The sequence below is a fragment of the Ostrinia nubilalis genome, chromosome 5 (assembly GCF_963855985.1).
Source record: "Ostrinia nubilalis chromosome 5, ilOstNubi1.1, whole genome shotgun sequence".
Taxonomy (NCBI): domain Eukaryota; kingdom Metazoa; phylum Arthropoda; class Insecta; order Lepidoptera; family Crambidae; genus Ostrinia; species Ostrinia nubilalis.
In genome coordinates, this window is record NC_087092.1 from 13,643,951 (window position 1) to 13,657,031 (window position 13,081).

General features: G+C 35.4%; 4 protein-coding genes across 4 annotated transcripts; 2 read left to right on the top strand and 2 right to left on the bottom strand.

The window, feature by feature from the left end:
• Window positions 1-3,326: 3,326 nt before the first annotated feature.
• On the bottom strand, window positions 3,327-4,712 carry LOC135071978 (neuferricin). The gene is made up of 4 exons (XM_063965889.1): window positions 4,313-4,712; window positions 4,096-4,239; window positions 3,727-3,913; window positions 3,327-3,541 (listed from the first exon to the last, which is right to left on the bottom strand). Exons 1-4 carry the CDS (start codon window positions 4,575-4,577, stop codon window positions 3,364-3,366), a joined length of 774 nt encoding a protein of 257 aa, XP_063821959.1. The 5' UTR covers window positions 4,578-4,712; the 3' UTR covers window positions 3,327-3,363.
• Window positions 4,713-4,783: 71 nt separating this feature from the next.
• On the top strand, window positions 4,784-6,302 carry LOC135071977 (3-oxoacyl-[acyl-carrier-protein] synthase, mitochondrial). The gene has a single exon (XM_063965888.1). The coding sequence runs from the start codon at window positions 4,897-4,899 to the stop codon at window positions 6,178-6,180; it is 1,284 nt and encodes a 427-aa protein (XP_063821958.1). The 5' UTR covers window positions 4,784-4,896; the 3' UTR covers window positions 6,181-6,302.
• A 615-nt stretch (window positions 6,303-6,917) lies between these two features.
• Window positions 6,918-11,353, bottom strand: LOC135071976 (gametogenetin-binding protein 2-like). The gene is made up of 8 exons (XM_063965887.1): window positions 11,145-11,353; window positions 10,686-10,876; window positions 10,084-10,227; window positions 9,203-9,515; window positions 8,708-8,932; window positions 8,190-8,471; window positions 7,652-8,089; window positions 6,918-7,579 (listed from the first exon to the last, which is right to left on the bottom strand). Exons 1-8 carry the CDS (start codon window positions 11,232-11,234, stop codon window positions 7,403-7,405), a joined length of 1,860 nt encoding a protein of 619 aa, XP_063821957.1. The 5' UTR covers window positions 11,235-11,353; the 3' UTR covers window positions 6,918-7,402.
• A 131-nt stretch (window positions 11,354-11,484) lies between these two features.
• LOC135071979 (ribosome maturation protein SBDS) lies at window positions 11,485-12,622 on the top strand. Its single transcript, XM_063965890.1, has 2 exons — window positions 11,485-11,744; window positions 11,885-12,622. The coding sequence occupies exons 1-2, from the start codon at window positions 11,614-11,616 to the stop codon at window positions 12,507-12,509; spliced, it is 756 nt and encodes a 251-aa protein (XP_063821960.1). The 5' UTR covers window positions 11,485-11,613; the 3' UTR covers window positions 12,510-12,622.
• Window positions 12,623-13,081: the final 459 nt, after the last annotated feature.

Sequence of the window (13,081 nt, forward strand, 5' to 3'; positions counted from 1 at the left end):
GTTAAAATACATTATAAATTAAAATTTGTGCAATAAATTTAGTCAGTAAATGTGAAAAATGAGTTTAAAGTTAGTATTGAATTCTTACGATTTTGTCACTTGTTACGGCGCCAATGACCACTTTAGATGTCAGCTAGTGATGGGGTAATATCGTATATTTTTACCTAAGGAATGTGCTCATTTAGATAATCATATTGTAATAATCAAATAAAAAATAAAAACACTTAGTAATTCAGTATTATTATTTCATATTTGAAATCAACTGAATGTCACTTTCACATAATTTTGACGAAAATTTAATATTTCAGCACTTTTTTCAGTATTCTGGCGACGGGCAACTTGAATCTATACTGCGTTCTCCTCTAACTTTACGAATGAAGTCAATTATTTTTACGTAAACTAAGGAGCGATCCTCTGGTGGTCCGCCGTGGTACCTTCTCCACTTCAAACGCTATTAAAGCAGCAAAGCTTTCGTTCCGCGGATCACGAGGATGTGAATTGAAAAAGTGTGCATCGTCAACATTTATCATAACGGCACGGATGTCGTCCTCACTGACTTTAATATATTGAACATAGCTGCTATCTGTTTGTGAAGCTTTGTCTTCGCTGGTTTTTAGTTTTCGTTTTCTGGGATACAAAATTGATGGGTAACTTTGGCGTTCCTCCTGACTGGCTTCAATAATATCAGAATTTGTATCTTGTAACATAACGATTACACTTGGTATCTTGAACCACAAGACGTTAAAACCACGAAACTATTTTCTTGTAATGATGTGCGTAACTAATTTATTAAAACTGACCGCATGACCGCAACATGAACCACTGTCTGAACTCAATAAACGTTAATACTACGAGTATTATCGATAAGTAGGTATACCCTTCTAGACGTTTCTAGATTTTTTTAAATCATGGTCATCCCTACGCCATGGGCAACTATAGTCGCCCGCTTATGACGTCATAAGCGAAGCTAATAAACAGATAGTGATGTGAATATTATGTCGGTAAGTCAATATTTTCTTTTTTCACTACTACCTTCCAATACAAAGTAGAAGTCTCTGAATGACGTTTACCAGTAGTTCCCGAGATTAGCGCGTTCAAGTAAACAAACAAACAAACTCTTCAGCTTTATAATATTAGTATAGTGTATAGATATTAGTATCCTACTAATATTATAAAGGCGAAAGTTTGTGTGAATGTATAGATGTATGTTTATTACTCTTTCACGCAAAAAGTACTGAACGGATATGACTGATATGGATGATACTACAGTATCATTGTTTATAGAGTAACTAGCTTATGCCCGCGGCTTCACCCGCCGTGAAATTTCGTTTGCCTTAGATCGTCATAAATTATAGTCTATATGTTATTCTGGGTTATAAACAACTAGCTTTCCGCCCGCGGCTTCGCGCGCGTTGCCTACATTATCTACATATTTTACGGAATCCTATTTTTTTCCAAAATAAAATTTAGCCTATTTACTCGTGGATAATGTAGCTTTCGAATGGTAAAAGAATTTTTAAAAACGGTCCAGTAGTTTTTGAGCCTATTCATTACAACCAAACAAACTAAGTTTTCCTCTTTATAATATTAGTGTAGATAATACTGTAAAGTATCATCAAAATCCGTTTAGTAGTTTTTGCGTGAAAGAGTAACAAACATCCAGACATCCAAACTTTATAGAGTAACAAAGGCTATAATGACGATCTGCGGGTGTTACTAATTTCACGCGGGCGAAGCCGCGGACAAAAGCTAGTAGATTATAATATTAATTATAGATAGATTCATCGATATAATAATTATGTATTTTTCCAACTCTATTTTTTTATAAAAACACTTATTTGGGGACGCCGTAGACAACTTTAGTTGCCAAATAGTGTTGTGAACTTTACCTTGTAATGACATGAAAATTTAGAAGGTTTTTATTTTTTTTCTTATTGTATTTTATAGATTAGAAATAAAATCTGTTCGAAACTGTTATGAAATTGTGTTTTATTGCAGTTCAGTTCGTAGTTATTACTGTTAATCACCCCAAATTCCAAAAAATACCTAAACAATACTTGTGGATGTCCCATCACTAGAGAAAATCACTATCACAGGAAATTTTACTAAGCTTGGCGTCGGGCGTGAAGTGACGTAAAAAGGGGCTGGCGTGCAAAAGGTTAAATGACTAATCGATATTATGCATGTGAGGAATCGAGAACATTTTGATAAAAATGTAAACATCACTAGCTGTCAATGTCATGTCACAGTCACTGTCAAATTGTCAAACATGTGTTTCTAGACGCGAGATTTGTATTGTGAAAATTGAATTGAAAATAGCAACGGATACGTTACGAATTATTAACAAATCGTTTGTACATCTGGAAATGGAATTAATGTATTAAAATTTCCCTTTATTATGGAAGCTTCAAAGTCAGTATTTATTTCATTTAAGTAAATACTAAAATAGCTAGTTCTAGTGATCGACTATTTTCAATACAAGCTATTATTCTTGCAGAGCAGATGCTGAATTACCGTGTAAAATGGCACATTTGGACATAATGGAAGTGGACGAATCGAACATTGATTCCTTTGAAGAAAAACCTCAAACAAACGAAGTAACTTCACGGGTATTGAGGAAAAGAAAATCGCTTATGCCCGAAATTAATAGGTCAAGCAACCGCCGGGTGAGCATGAAACCTCGCAAACATATGACTGAAAACGCTAACCCGAAACAAATTGAGGCATTGTACCTCAACAAGAAAGTTAAAGCTGTGTCACAAACATTAGAGACTATCTATGAAGAGCCTAAGACTGACAATAACTCATCTGAGACCTTCATTGGAGGACGAAAAGTGAAGAGACTGCTTACATTTCAGTTAGGTAATCAGTACACTAAAGAAAAGATCAAGAAACGCAGAGCCAAAATCAAGAAACTACTTGGTAACAAATCATTTTTAAATAGAAAGAAAATACCTATGCAAGTTTTTCTTAAAACAATTGAATGCCTTGAGTTAGATGAAACTGTACAAAGTGATGCAAAGATACTGAGTAATGATAAACCAGTTTGATAATTTAGTTTTGTTACCTAAGGTACTATTTTGATTTCTTACAAACTTGAAAGCTGTGAAATAAAATCATTTGATAAGTATTAAATTATCATTTGCAAAATTTATTTTTATTCATTGTCTAGTACAGTACATAGTATGTTTAGTAATCTAAATGTTACATGATATGAAATTTTCTACTTAATTTAATATGGATTTCTACAGATAAAACTAGCACTTAGCAAAATCACACATCTTCTAGCTATGAGATATAAAAGAACACAAGAAGAACAAACAAAGTTGATGGAATGTTTTATTGCCAATAATAAATAATAATTTATGATTCTGAATCGATTACACACGAAGTAGATGATTTGGGACAGTTATCGTATTCTCTGTACATCCCAGCTGTGGTATCACTGTCGGCCATGTTGATACACACACAGCGGGGCTTCTCTTCTCCCGGGGTGTACAGCTGGCGAGGCACCCCGGTCCAAGTCCGGTTAATTCCACCACTGCAACATTAATTTTAGTTAAAACATGTAGAACTCTAAGGCTGGGTTGCACCATCTTACTTTAACTTTGACAAACGTCAAAAATCTGTCAAACTCCATACAAAAACCACTGGTTATCGTTAAAGTTATGGTCAAAGTTAGGTGGTGCAACCCAGCCTTAAGCTTCTGCATTTTAATAAATATACCTGGAAGTGGTACACCAAACTTTAGACCCATTCTCAGCACTCCAAGATATGTTACATGGAGGATATTTGATATTTCTCTGCTTTTCTATTTCCTTCTGAACTTTACAGTTATCTACTTTTTCAATGAATAGTTTGTTATATTCAGTTGGATAGCCTTCTTGATCAAAGTATGTACCAATAACGAATCCTGAAAGCAAAGAATTATAAGACATTACCATTACATTGCTTATTTACCTGTTAAAATGGTCTAAGTTTAATTTATGATAAATATTCTATTTATTTTTTAAATTGTTCATTAAATAAATTATTTATTTATTTAATGAACAATTTAATGAAGTTTGGGTAAGTGAAATATTGTAGTATACATACCAACATGTTTATATTTTTCCTTAAAAGTCTTTATCCAATTCAATAGTACCAGAAGCTCATCACATGTGAGGTCTAGAACATGATCTTTCTCTGGCCCTTCATCTTTAAAATCACCTGTTATAAATGCTCTTGAGCCATCTTTACCTTAAACAATATAATTAAATATTATATATTTTAATAACGCACTTACTAAATACAATAAACATTATTAACTTACCCACAAAATAATGATATGAAGATCCTTTTCCATAGTGTTTAGTTGCTTCACTTACATCAAATATATATCCTACTAGTGCTAAATAAAGTTCACGTTGATCTTGCCCATTGTATAGAGCTAAATCCTCTGGAGTGAGTAAGTCATAAGATCCATTGTTACGAATTGTAACATTTTTTTTCCTGAGGTATCCATCTAATTTATCCTTAACTAGAATTCCAGTAAGTACTACACATAGGGAAATGACAAGGTTAACAAGTCTTGACATTCTATTATCTTTTAAGAAATGCTGTATACAATTTTACTCGTTCAGATTATAAATTTTTCAATTTTAAGAACTAAATAAATCGAGGGTTTTCAACTTTCTACAGGTCATTGACCAAAATTATATTTCACCGGCTGTCAAACTTGATATTTGACGTAAAGTAGTTTCAACATTATTGCGTTTTGTTATCTGTAAGAATGAAACGGTAAAATATCTTATCATAAGTTGTCATGTACTTTTCTGGGGTTATTTTTCAAGAATTGTAAACAAACTGAGAAAGTTTATTTTGTATGGTAATTTAAATTATACTACTTTAAAAAATATGAAGAAAACTATTCGATATTTATCGCAATTCCCTCCAAAGAGAAGGGTTGCTGTAACAGGACTTGGTATTGTTAGTCCACTGGGGACAGGTACAGAATTGGTTTGGCAAAACCTTTTAAAAGGTGGTTGTGGCATCGTCCCGCTACAAGGTGAACAATATTCTAAATTACCATGCAAAATTGCGGGAGTAGTTCCTACTGAGAATGACACAAAGATAAAAGAAGCACTTTCGAAATCAAATTTGAAATCAATGGCTCCAGCGACGTGTTTAGCTCTTGTGGCTACTGCAGAGGCTTTAGCCGATGCTAAGTGGACCCCGAACACTGAAGAAGAAAAAGAGATGACTGGTGTTGCTCTTGGCATGGGAATGATTGATTTAAAAGATGTATGCGATACCAATGATGCATTAAAACTAGGCTATAACAAGGTGAGCCCATTTTTTGTCCCAAGGATACTGCCAAATATGGCTGCGGGTCATATAAGCATCAAGTATGGCTTTAGAGGACCTAATCATTCAGTGTCTACTGCATGTGCAACAGGGGCACACTCAATAGGGGATGCATTTAGATTTATAAGAAATGGTGATGCAGATGTGATGGTGTGTGGAGGTGCCGAGTCGTGCATAAGCCCTCTAGCAATAGCAGGATTTTGTAGACTTAGAGCTTTGAGTACTTCTTTCAATGATACACCTACACAAGCCTCAAGACCTTTTGATAAAAGACGAGATGGATTTGTAATGGGTGAAGGAGCAGCCGTGTTAGTTTTAGAAGAATATGAACATGCACTGAAAAGAAATGCTAAAATGTATGCTGAAATATTAGGCTATGGGTTATCAGGTGATGCATCTCACATCACTACTCCAAGAGAGGATGGCACTGGAGCTATTTTGTCTATGAGCAGAGCATTAAAAGATAGCAACCTAGAAAGGAATCAAATCTCATACATCAATGCCCATGCCACATCCACACCTATTGGAGATGGTATAGAGTCAACCGCTATAAAAAAACTGTTCCAGGAGCATACTTCTAATATCTCAATATCTTCCACGAAAGGTGCTCATGGGCATCTGTTAGGTGCTGCAGGCAATTTGGAAACTATATTCACTATTTTGGCCTGTCATCATGGAATCTTGCCCCCAACACTTAATTTGGAAGAACCAGTAGATAACCTCAATTACGTAGCTAACACACCACAAACCTGGGAATCTGATAGAAGAATTGCATTGAAAAACTCTTTTGGTTTTGGGGGTACAAATGCTACTCTTTGTATTGCTGGAATGTGAATTTATCTGTGATGTATTTTATTTTTCTATCTGTTGCAACAATATTGTTTTATTTTAGGTCTTTGAGAAATTGATGTGGAATAAAACACATTATCACTGTATTATAGTATATTTAAAACTGAGTTACAAATGTTTTTGATTTCAATAACAATGGCAAAATAGCCAAGGTAACTCCCATCCTCGTTCCTTTTGAAGCTTCTTAACGAGCAATAATTAATTCATCATGTACCACATAATATTGAATCACATAAGCACAAATTGAAAATAAAATAATTTGATCAAAAAATGCTACTTTAAATATCTCATTACTAAGCTTTCTAACAATTTAAATAGTAAATATTCTTTTAAATGCTGGGTTTTATCCAGTCAAATTCTTCATTGAAACAGTTGGAATTCTTCAAACTTGCACTTGTTTTAGCCTTAAAATTATTTTTCATTCATATTTTATAAACATGATTTAACAAAGATTTCTGTACCACCGATATTGAGTGTAAGTTATAATATCATCTACAATATCTGTATTACCTACAAGCACCCATTGTCTTCCTTTTCTTGGAACAGTGATCAATTCTGGAACTTGATAATGTGGACATATTTTCACAAACAAGTGTTGTAAAGTATGTGATCTACAATCAAAATGTCCTATTGCACTAAGTGTAACTCAAAAGGGTAATTAAATTAAAAATACAACAACTAATTTAATTGCAGTCTGATGCTGACGAAACAAACAACTGACATAATATTGCAACTATTTTATTTTCCAGTCTACTATTTTAGCAAAAAAATACAGACCTACAGGAAATAGTATCACATTGAATATGGAATATATTTTCATGTTACATTTCAACTTAAACATCTTATTCAAGGAACATTTTGATGTAGTTATAAGTTAGACAACAAACTATTCTATTTACTGAAAGCTATTTATTCTTGAAATGGGTCATCCTATTGGGTCCTAGAATCGGATTAAACTGACGGGCAACTTCTCAGATATCTGTAACTACAATGTAACCTAAATAAAAACATGCAGAATGTGGTTTCTTTGCTGTTCAAAACCGTTAGCAGTGTAGCCTACCAGAGGATTGACTTAATTGGATTGTTCATCAAAATACATTACAGAACAGTTCTACAGACCTTGAAGCAGTTATATGTTTATGTCATTTTGGAGGAAAATGACTGAATATTGAATATAGTGCAGTTGAAGTGTCTCAGAGACTGGGAGCTAGGCTTGATCGTCCTGCGCGCGCGGCGGGTTCACGCACAGCTGAGCAAACTTCTGCCGGAGGTTCTGCCGAAGTTCTTGTCTTTTCTCTGTTATGTTCCTACGGGATTTGAATTCTAAAACCTCTTCTATAGGAATATAACTGGTGTCTTGCTCATCGTCCGAGGAACACGTGTCCTGGAAAAAAAACCATATTTATAATACAATTCAAGCCCAATATTATTTTAGTTCTTACAGAAAGATACATACCATTAACATTTCCTGTAGAGAAAGCGTAAAGCCAGCGCAAGAACCCTTTTCGTTTTTGGAGTCTAAACAGTCGCCTCTCTCGTGATTGCAAAATCCTTCGGAACACGCAACCTCGGACCCTTCGGGTGAGCTCATGAGTGACGAGGAGCCAGACATGGTTTCGCAGCAGCCGCCATTGTTCCCTGAAGAATAGCCACAGTCTTGAGAGTGATCGTTGGGCGATAGGTTTCCGTTTTTGTTCCTTTTCTTGGCGGTCTTTTTTGGTGAGCGGCGTTGGACAGAGTCGTCGTGACACGACTGGCAGCTGTCTCCGTCTCCACTGGCTTCGTAGCACTGGTTGTAATCTCGCGGCGAAAGCAGGTCAGTAGGTGTATCTCTTTCTTCTAGCAAACATTCTTCACATTGGCACTTTTCTTCTGGTTCTTCAGAATCAACCTCCTGCAAAATGAAAATGTATAGTAGATTTGTCACAGATAAAGGAACTTACAATACAATTAATTTCTATTCTAGAAATTAATGGATTTACTATCTAACTAACCTTGCATTTGCTCTCAACAGCCTGCCTTTCCTTCTTCTTGCGCCTTTTGAGTTTCTTCTGTTCCTTTCGCTGCTGCCTAGTCAATTCTTCTTGGGTGATTTCATCATACAGTAGCTGTAGTTTAGAGACCCCGCTCTTTTGTTCCACAGCAGTTTCGAACTTGCGGTACAGTGCCTCAATGGCGACTGCTGCGAGAGTTTGACATGTTCCTTCTTCCTCGCGAAGTCGCAGCGAAATGCGTTGGAGTCGCTCATAAATGCATATTCCGAGACATATAAGCACCTAAAAAAGTTAAAATGAAATTATGTTTAATATACACTGTGCAAATTCATGAAGTGATATTACTTTGATTTCAATAAACACTGGGAAGCTCTTAGGAAACCCCACATCTCATCACTAATAACAAAATTAGTTAGTTATAATAAAGTTCTCAATTATAGTGATAATTTAATATTATAAACATAGTAATTAAGCTCATTAGAATATGATTATTAAAACAAAAGTTATAGGTTACTTACTTCTTCTTGTGCAATTTCAAGTGTCTTTGCATGCCTTTCACGGTGGTTTCCAAGAAGCTCTGGCTCTGCCCGAGCTATGAGGTGCGCGATATAGTCAGTTTTCGCCTGTAAATGCAAGTGTTTGTCTAGCAGACATCTCTTTATGCCACCGTATAGTGCTCCAACATAACCCTTTTCTTTTTGCGGCTCTTTTTCTTCAACCAACAGTTGATATGCTCGTAGGACCTGAAGGAAAAAATATTATAGTGAGAAATCATATCACAAAATTTTACTTATTTGCTCGTAATCTTGGAAACGATGCAAATGAACACAGCAAAAAAAATTGTGCCACATGTCAACGCTTGCAAAAATGTAGATTTAGTCTAACTAGAAATTCTTGAAGGTGATGTGAAGTGAACAGATAAACTGTAGCCAACGAAATACAATTCCTAATAGTGAAGTCTTATAAATTAGAAAAAACAACACTAAAATTAAATATGTGTACTTGTCACTCACCTTAGTTTTGCAATCAGTACAGAAGCGGTGTTTCCTCAGGTAGTTGTGTAAGGTGTCGTGTAGGGTGTTGAAGTGCACGAGGGTGACGTGATCCCGCGCGGAGGCGCGCATCGCGTCCCAGGCGGCGCGCCACGCGGCCCGGCCGCCCCAGCCCCAGGCGCCCCAGCCCCAGCTACAAGCCGCGCCCGCGGCCGCGCCCGCTGCCGCCGCCGCGCCCCACCCGCGCGCCGTGCCCGCCTCGAGAGAGTGTAGCGTGCACCGCTGGGACTTCTTCCACCTCGGCTGACTTAGGATCAAACACTCTATGCCCGTGCTGAAACATTCATGTAGGAAAATTTTGTTTAATGAGGGCTGTCGTTTTTATACTTAACAGTTGGCACCCCTGGCGATTGACAGGACCTTACTCTACAGTGGCGCCATCTTGATGAGTGCAAATGCGATAGTCCTCCTACCACTTTCGTGCTCACCAGTTGGTGCCACTGTCTTCGCACTAGCAAGTGATAGGACCTTACTCTACAGTGGCGCTAACTGGTGAGCGCTAAAACGATAGCCCTTATTCCCACGGTATTTATTTGTACAAGATAGAAAATAATAAAACAGTTTATAACAATCGTCTGTCCACGTCCGTCTACACGTATGTCACACTCACACTTCCTTCTCTTTCACACATCTTTACATTTCAAGAGACTACTTATGTATTGTCCGATTGATTGTACGTGAAAATTATCTCAATCCAATAAAGGATATGCCTGTTGCTTTCCAATCCAATCTTCAGAATCTGATTGGATATTGAATGAGTGGTTATATCATGAATAATTCATTTTCTCGTCCAAGCTTATTGCCCGTCATCGAGTCGATTGTTCTATATTATACCAACATACCTGTGACCGTTTAACAAAGTGGCAAGTGATTGTGGATGTATAATTTTGTCCTCTCTGATGGTCATCAATTCATCTGGTGTTAGAACTAATGGGTCTAGCGTTGGGTGCCCTGATTTGCATAACTGATAGAAAAGCCGTTCCACACTGAAATAAAACCAAACATTATACATCAGAAATATAAATATATGATATTTGGAGTGTATGTGCATGTGTCAATGCTTTCATAAACAAACATGATGATAATAAAGTTACAGAGATTTAATACAGACCAAATTTTTCCAAGTAGATTAGGTACATGTTAAAACTAATTAATCTAACTGTATCTCACAGTAGCTGATAAGTATTACAATATGTATTTATTGGTAATATAGCTTTATACTAGCATTCAATCCAATGGTTTTTCTTCAGGTAAAAATTTGAGACTAAGTAACTGTTATAACATAATAGAATTATTACCATATTGAATATGGAACTATGAAGTAGATGATTTTAAGTTGGGTATTGACCTCTAATAATTGAAAAGATCATACCAATCAAAAACAGTCTTCTGTATGATCGGGGAAGATTATAACCTATTATGAATACATTAACCACCAACATACCTTCTTCGACAACCAACACAAGGAATGCTTTGATTCAGTACATTAAAAATATCGGAGGCGTCTACTCTGAGCGCAGCCTTTAGTTCGTCAGTGGAGAGAACTCTATATTTGCGCATGAACTCTTCGTATTCGCGGCCTTTCACTTGGGGATTGTCACAAATAAGCCCCATTGTGTTTAAATCCATAATCATCTGCAAAAAAGTAAAAAAATATTACAACAAAGGAGTAAATTAACAAAAATAAGGTCATGCAGAAAACGTCATTAGATTCTCAAGAAATCAATGAAGCTACAATGATCAAAATCAGGTTCAACGTAAGATTGCGGATATATTGATACGAACGTTATCTCTTGCAACAAAAACAGTTCATTTGCGAAAACCTCAACGACATTTTTTATTATTTCTATCAATGAATAATCTACGTTTGTGGTAATGTCAAAGTACAGAATCAGTTACTTACTGTAAGGTTTTCATAGATAGTTAACGGTAATTGTCGTCTTTTAATCACGGGTTCTTTTTCGCTGTTATATATGTCAACCAATTTCGCCATTTTTATGATTAATCACATAAAATCGCCGACAAAATACACAAATATTAACAAAATGACGGCCAAATTCTCAAGGAATACACGTCGTGTTGCGTCTGACACAAAATGAGTGTTGCCATAAATCACATACAAAAATAACTACCATTCAATTTCTACTAAAGCACAGATAATAAAAATCATTAATAGTTTTCGAGAATACCAATCAAGATTTTAAATTGGGTGACAGTTCTTTAACAAAACGTTAAAATAAATAAACTGAATTGAGATTTCCGGTTGATGATCATCAAAACATGGTTGAATTGTAAATTTTTTCTCATTGAATTTCATTGTGCAATAAAAAGAAGCTTTGCTAATTACACAGTTTTCAAAAATCTAATTGAAAATGTCTAAAATATTTACACCTACTAACCAAATACGTTTGACGAATGTTGCTATAGTAAGGTTGAAAAAAGGTGGTAAAAGGTTTGAAATAGCTTGTTACAGGAATAAAGTGTTATCCTGGAGGAATAAATTGTAAGTTTACTACTAAATATAGATAGTGTACAATATTATTACATGTTTTATGTACCCTATTCATAATTACTCATATTTAATTATTTTCTGTTCTTGAACCTTATTGTCTTTATTTACTCTCCAATGTCTTTAAATTTCAGGGAAAAGGACATAGATGAAGTTTTGCAAACTCATACCGTATTCACAAATGTTTCCAAGGGACAAGTGGCAAAAAAAGAGGATTTGGTGAAAATATTTGGTAAAGATGACCAAACTGAAATTTGTAAAGAAATATTAGAGAAGGGGGAGTTACAAGTTTCAGATAAAGAGCGCCACTCCCAAATTGATTCATTGTTCAAAGATATTGCAACAACAGTTGCTGATAAATGTGTGAATCCAGAAACCAAAAGACCTTATCCTGTTTCCATCATTGAGAAAGCTATGAAGGATATTCACTTTTCTGTAAACGTTAACAGAAATGCTAAACAACAAGCTCTTGATGTTATACAGTTACTGAAAAAAGAAATTCCCCTTGAGAGGGCTCAAATGAGAGTCAGGATTATTCTAACTGGAAAAGATGCCCGAAAGACCAAAGAAAAAGTGGTCAAACTTTCCACAAGTGTGGAAGAAGAGAACTGGGACTCAGGCACAGCAAATATTATTTGTTTGATTGATCCAGGCAACTTCAGGACACTGGACGATATGATACGAACAGAGACTAAAGGGACTGGACAATTTGAATTGATGAATCTAAAAGAGATGGTGGAAGGAGAACAAGCTCTGTGAAATATGTTAGTATACCAATGTCTGTTGTATCAATTGTATTTTATCCATAACGTGAAACGTATAATATTATAGGTGTCTCTTTAAAATAAATACAAATTTTTAATATTTGCCAAGTCATGTGTTTAATTTAAATTTCCCTCCTCATGACGAAAAAAAAAAGTTTATCTGTAGGCCAAGGAATAGTGAAACGTAAGCATAAAACTTTACCGGTTGTTACCGATACACATCACTAGTCGACGCAAACTGAGCTACATGGTGTGGAGGTGAGCTTAATTATCTAATTATACCCACAAAAACAAAACTTAATCTCAATTTTCATAATTATACTAGAAAATGCGAACAAATTAATTATATTGGTGTGAATAAAGTTTTTGTTTCAGTACATTTAGAAAACTTCATAAACGTTTTTTGTGAAACGGAACACTGAAGTGAATGTACTCATCAAAATGACAAATTAAAAAAAAGTTTTATTTTTCTTATATTGGTACGAGATTTTATTGATTGTTTTCTTTCGTAAAAGATTTTCGGCCAGACGGCGACTGAAATTGCAAGTTACTGTGATATATTTATTT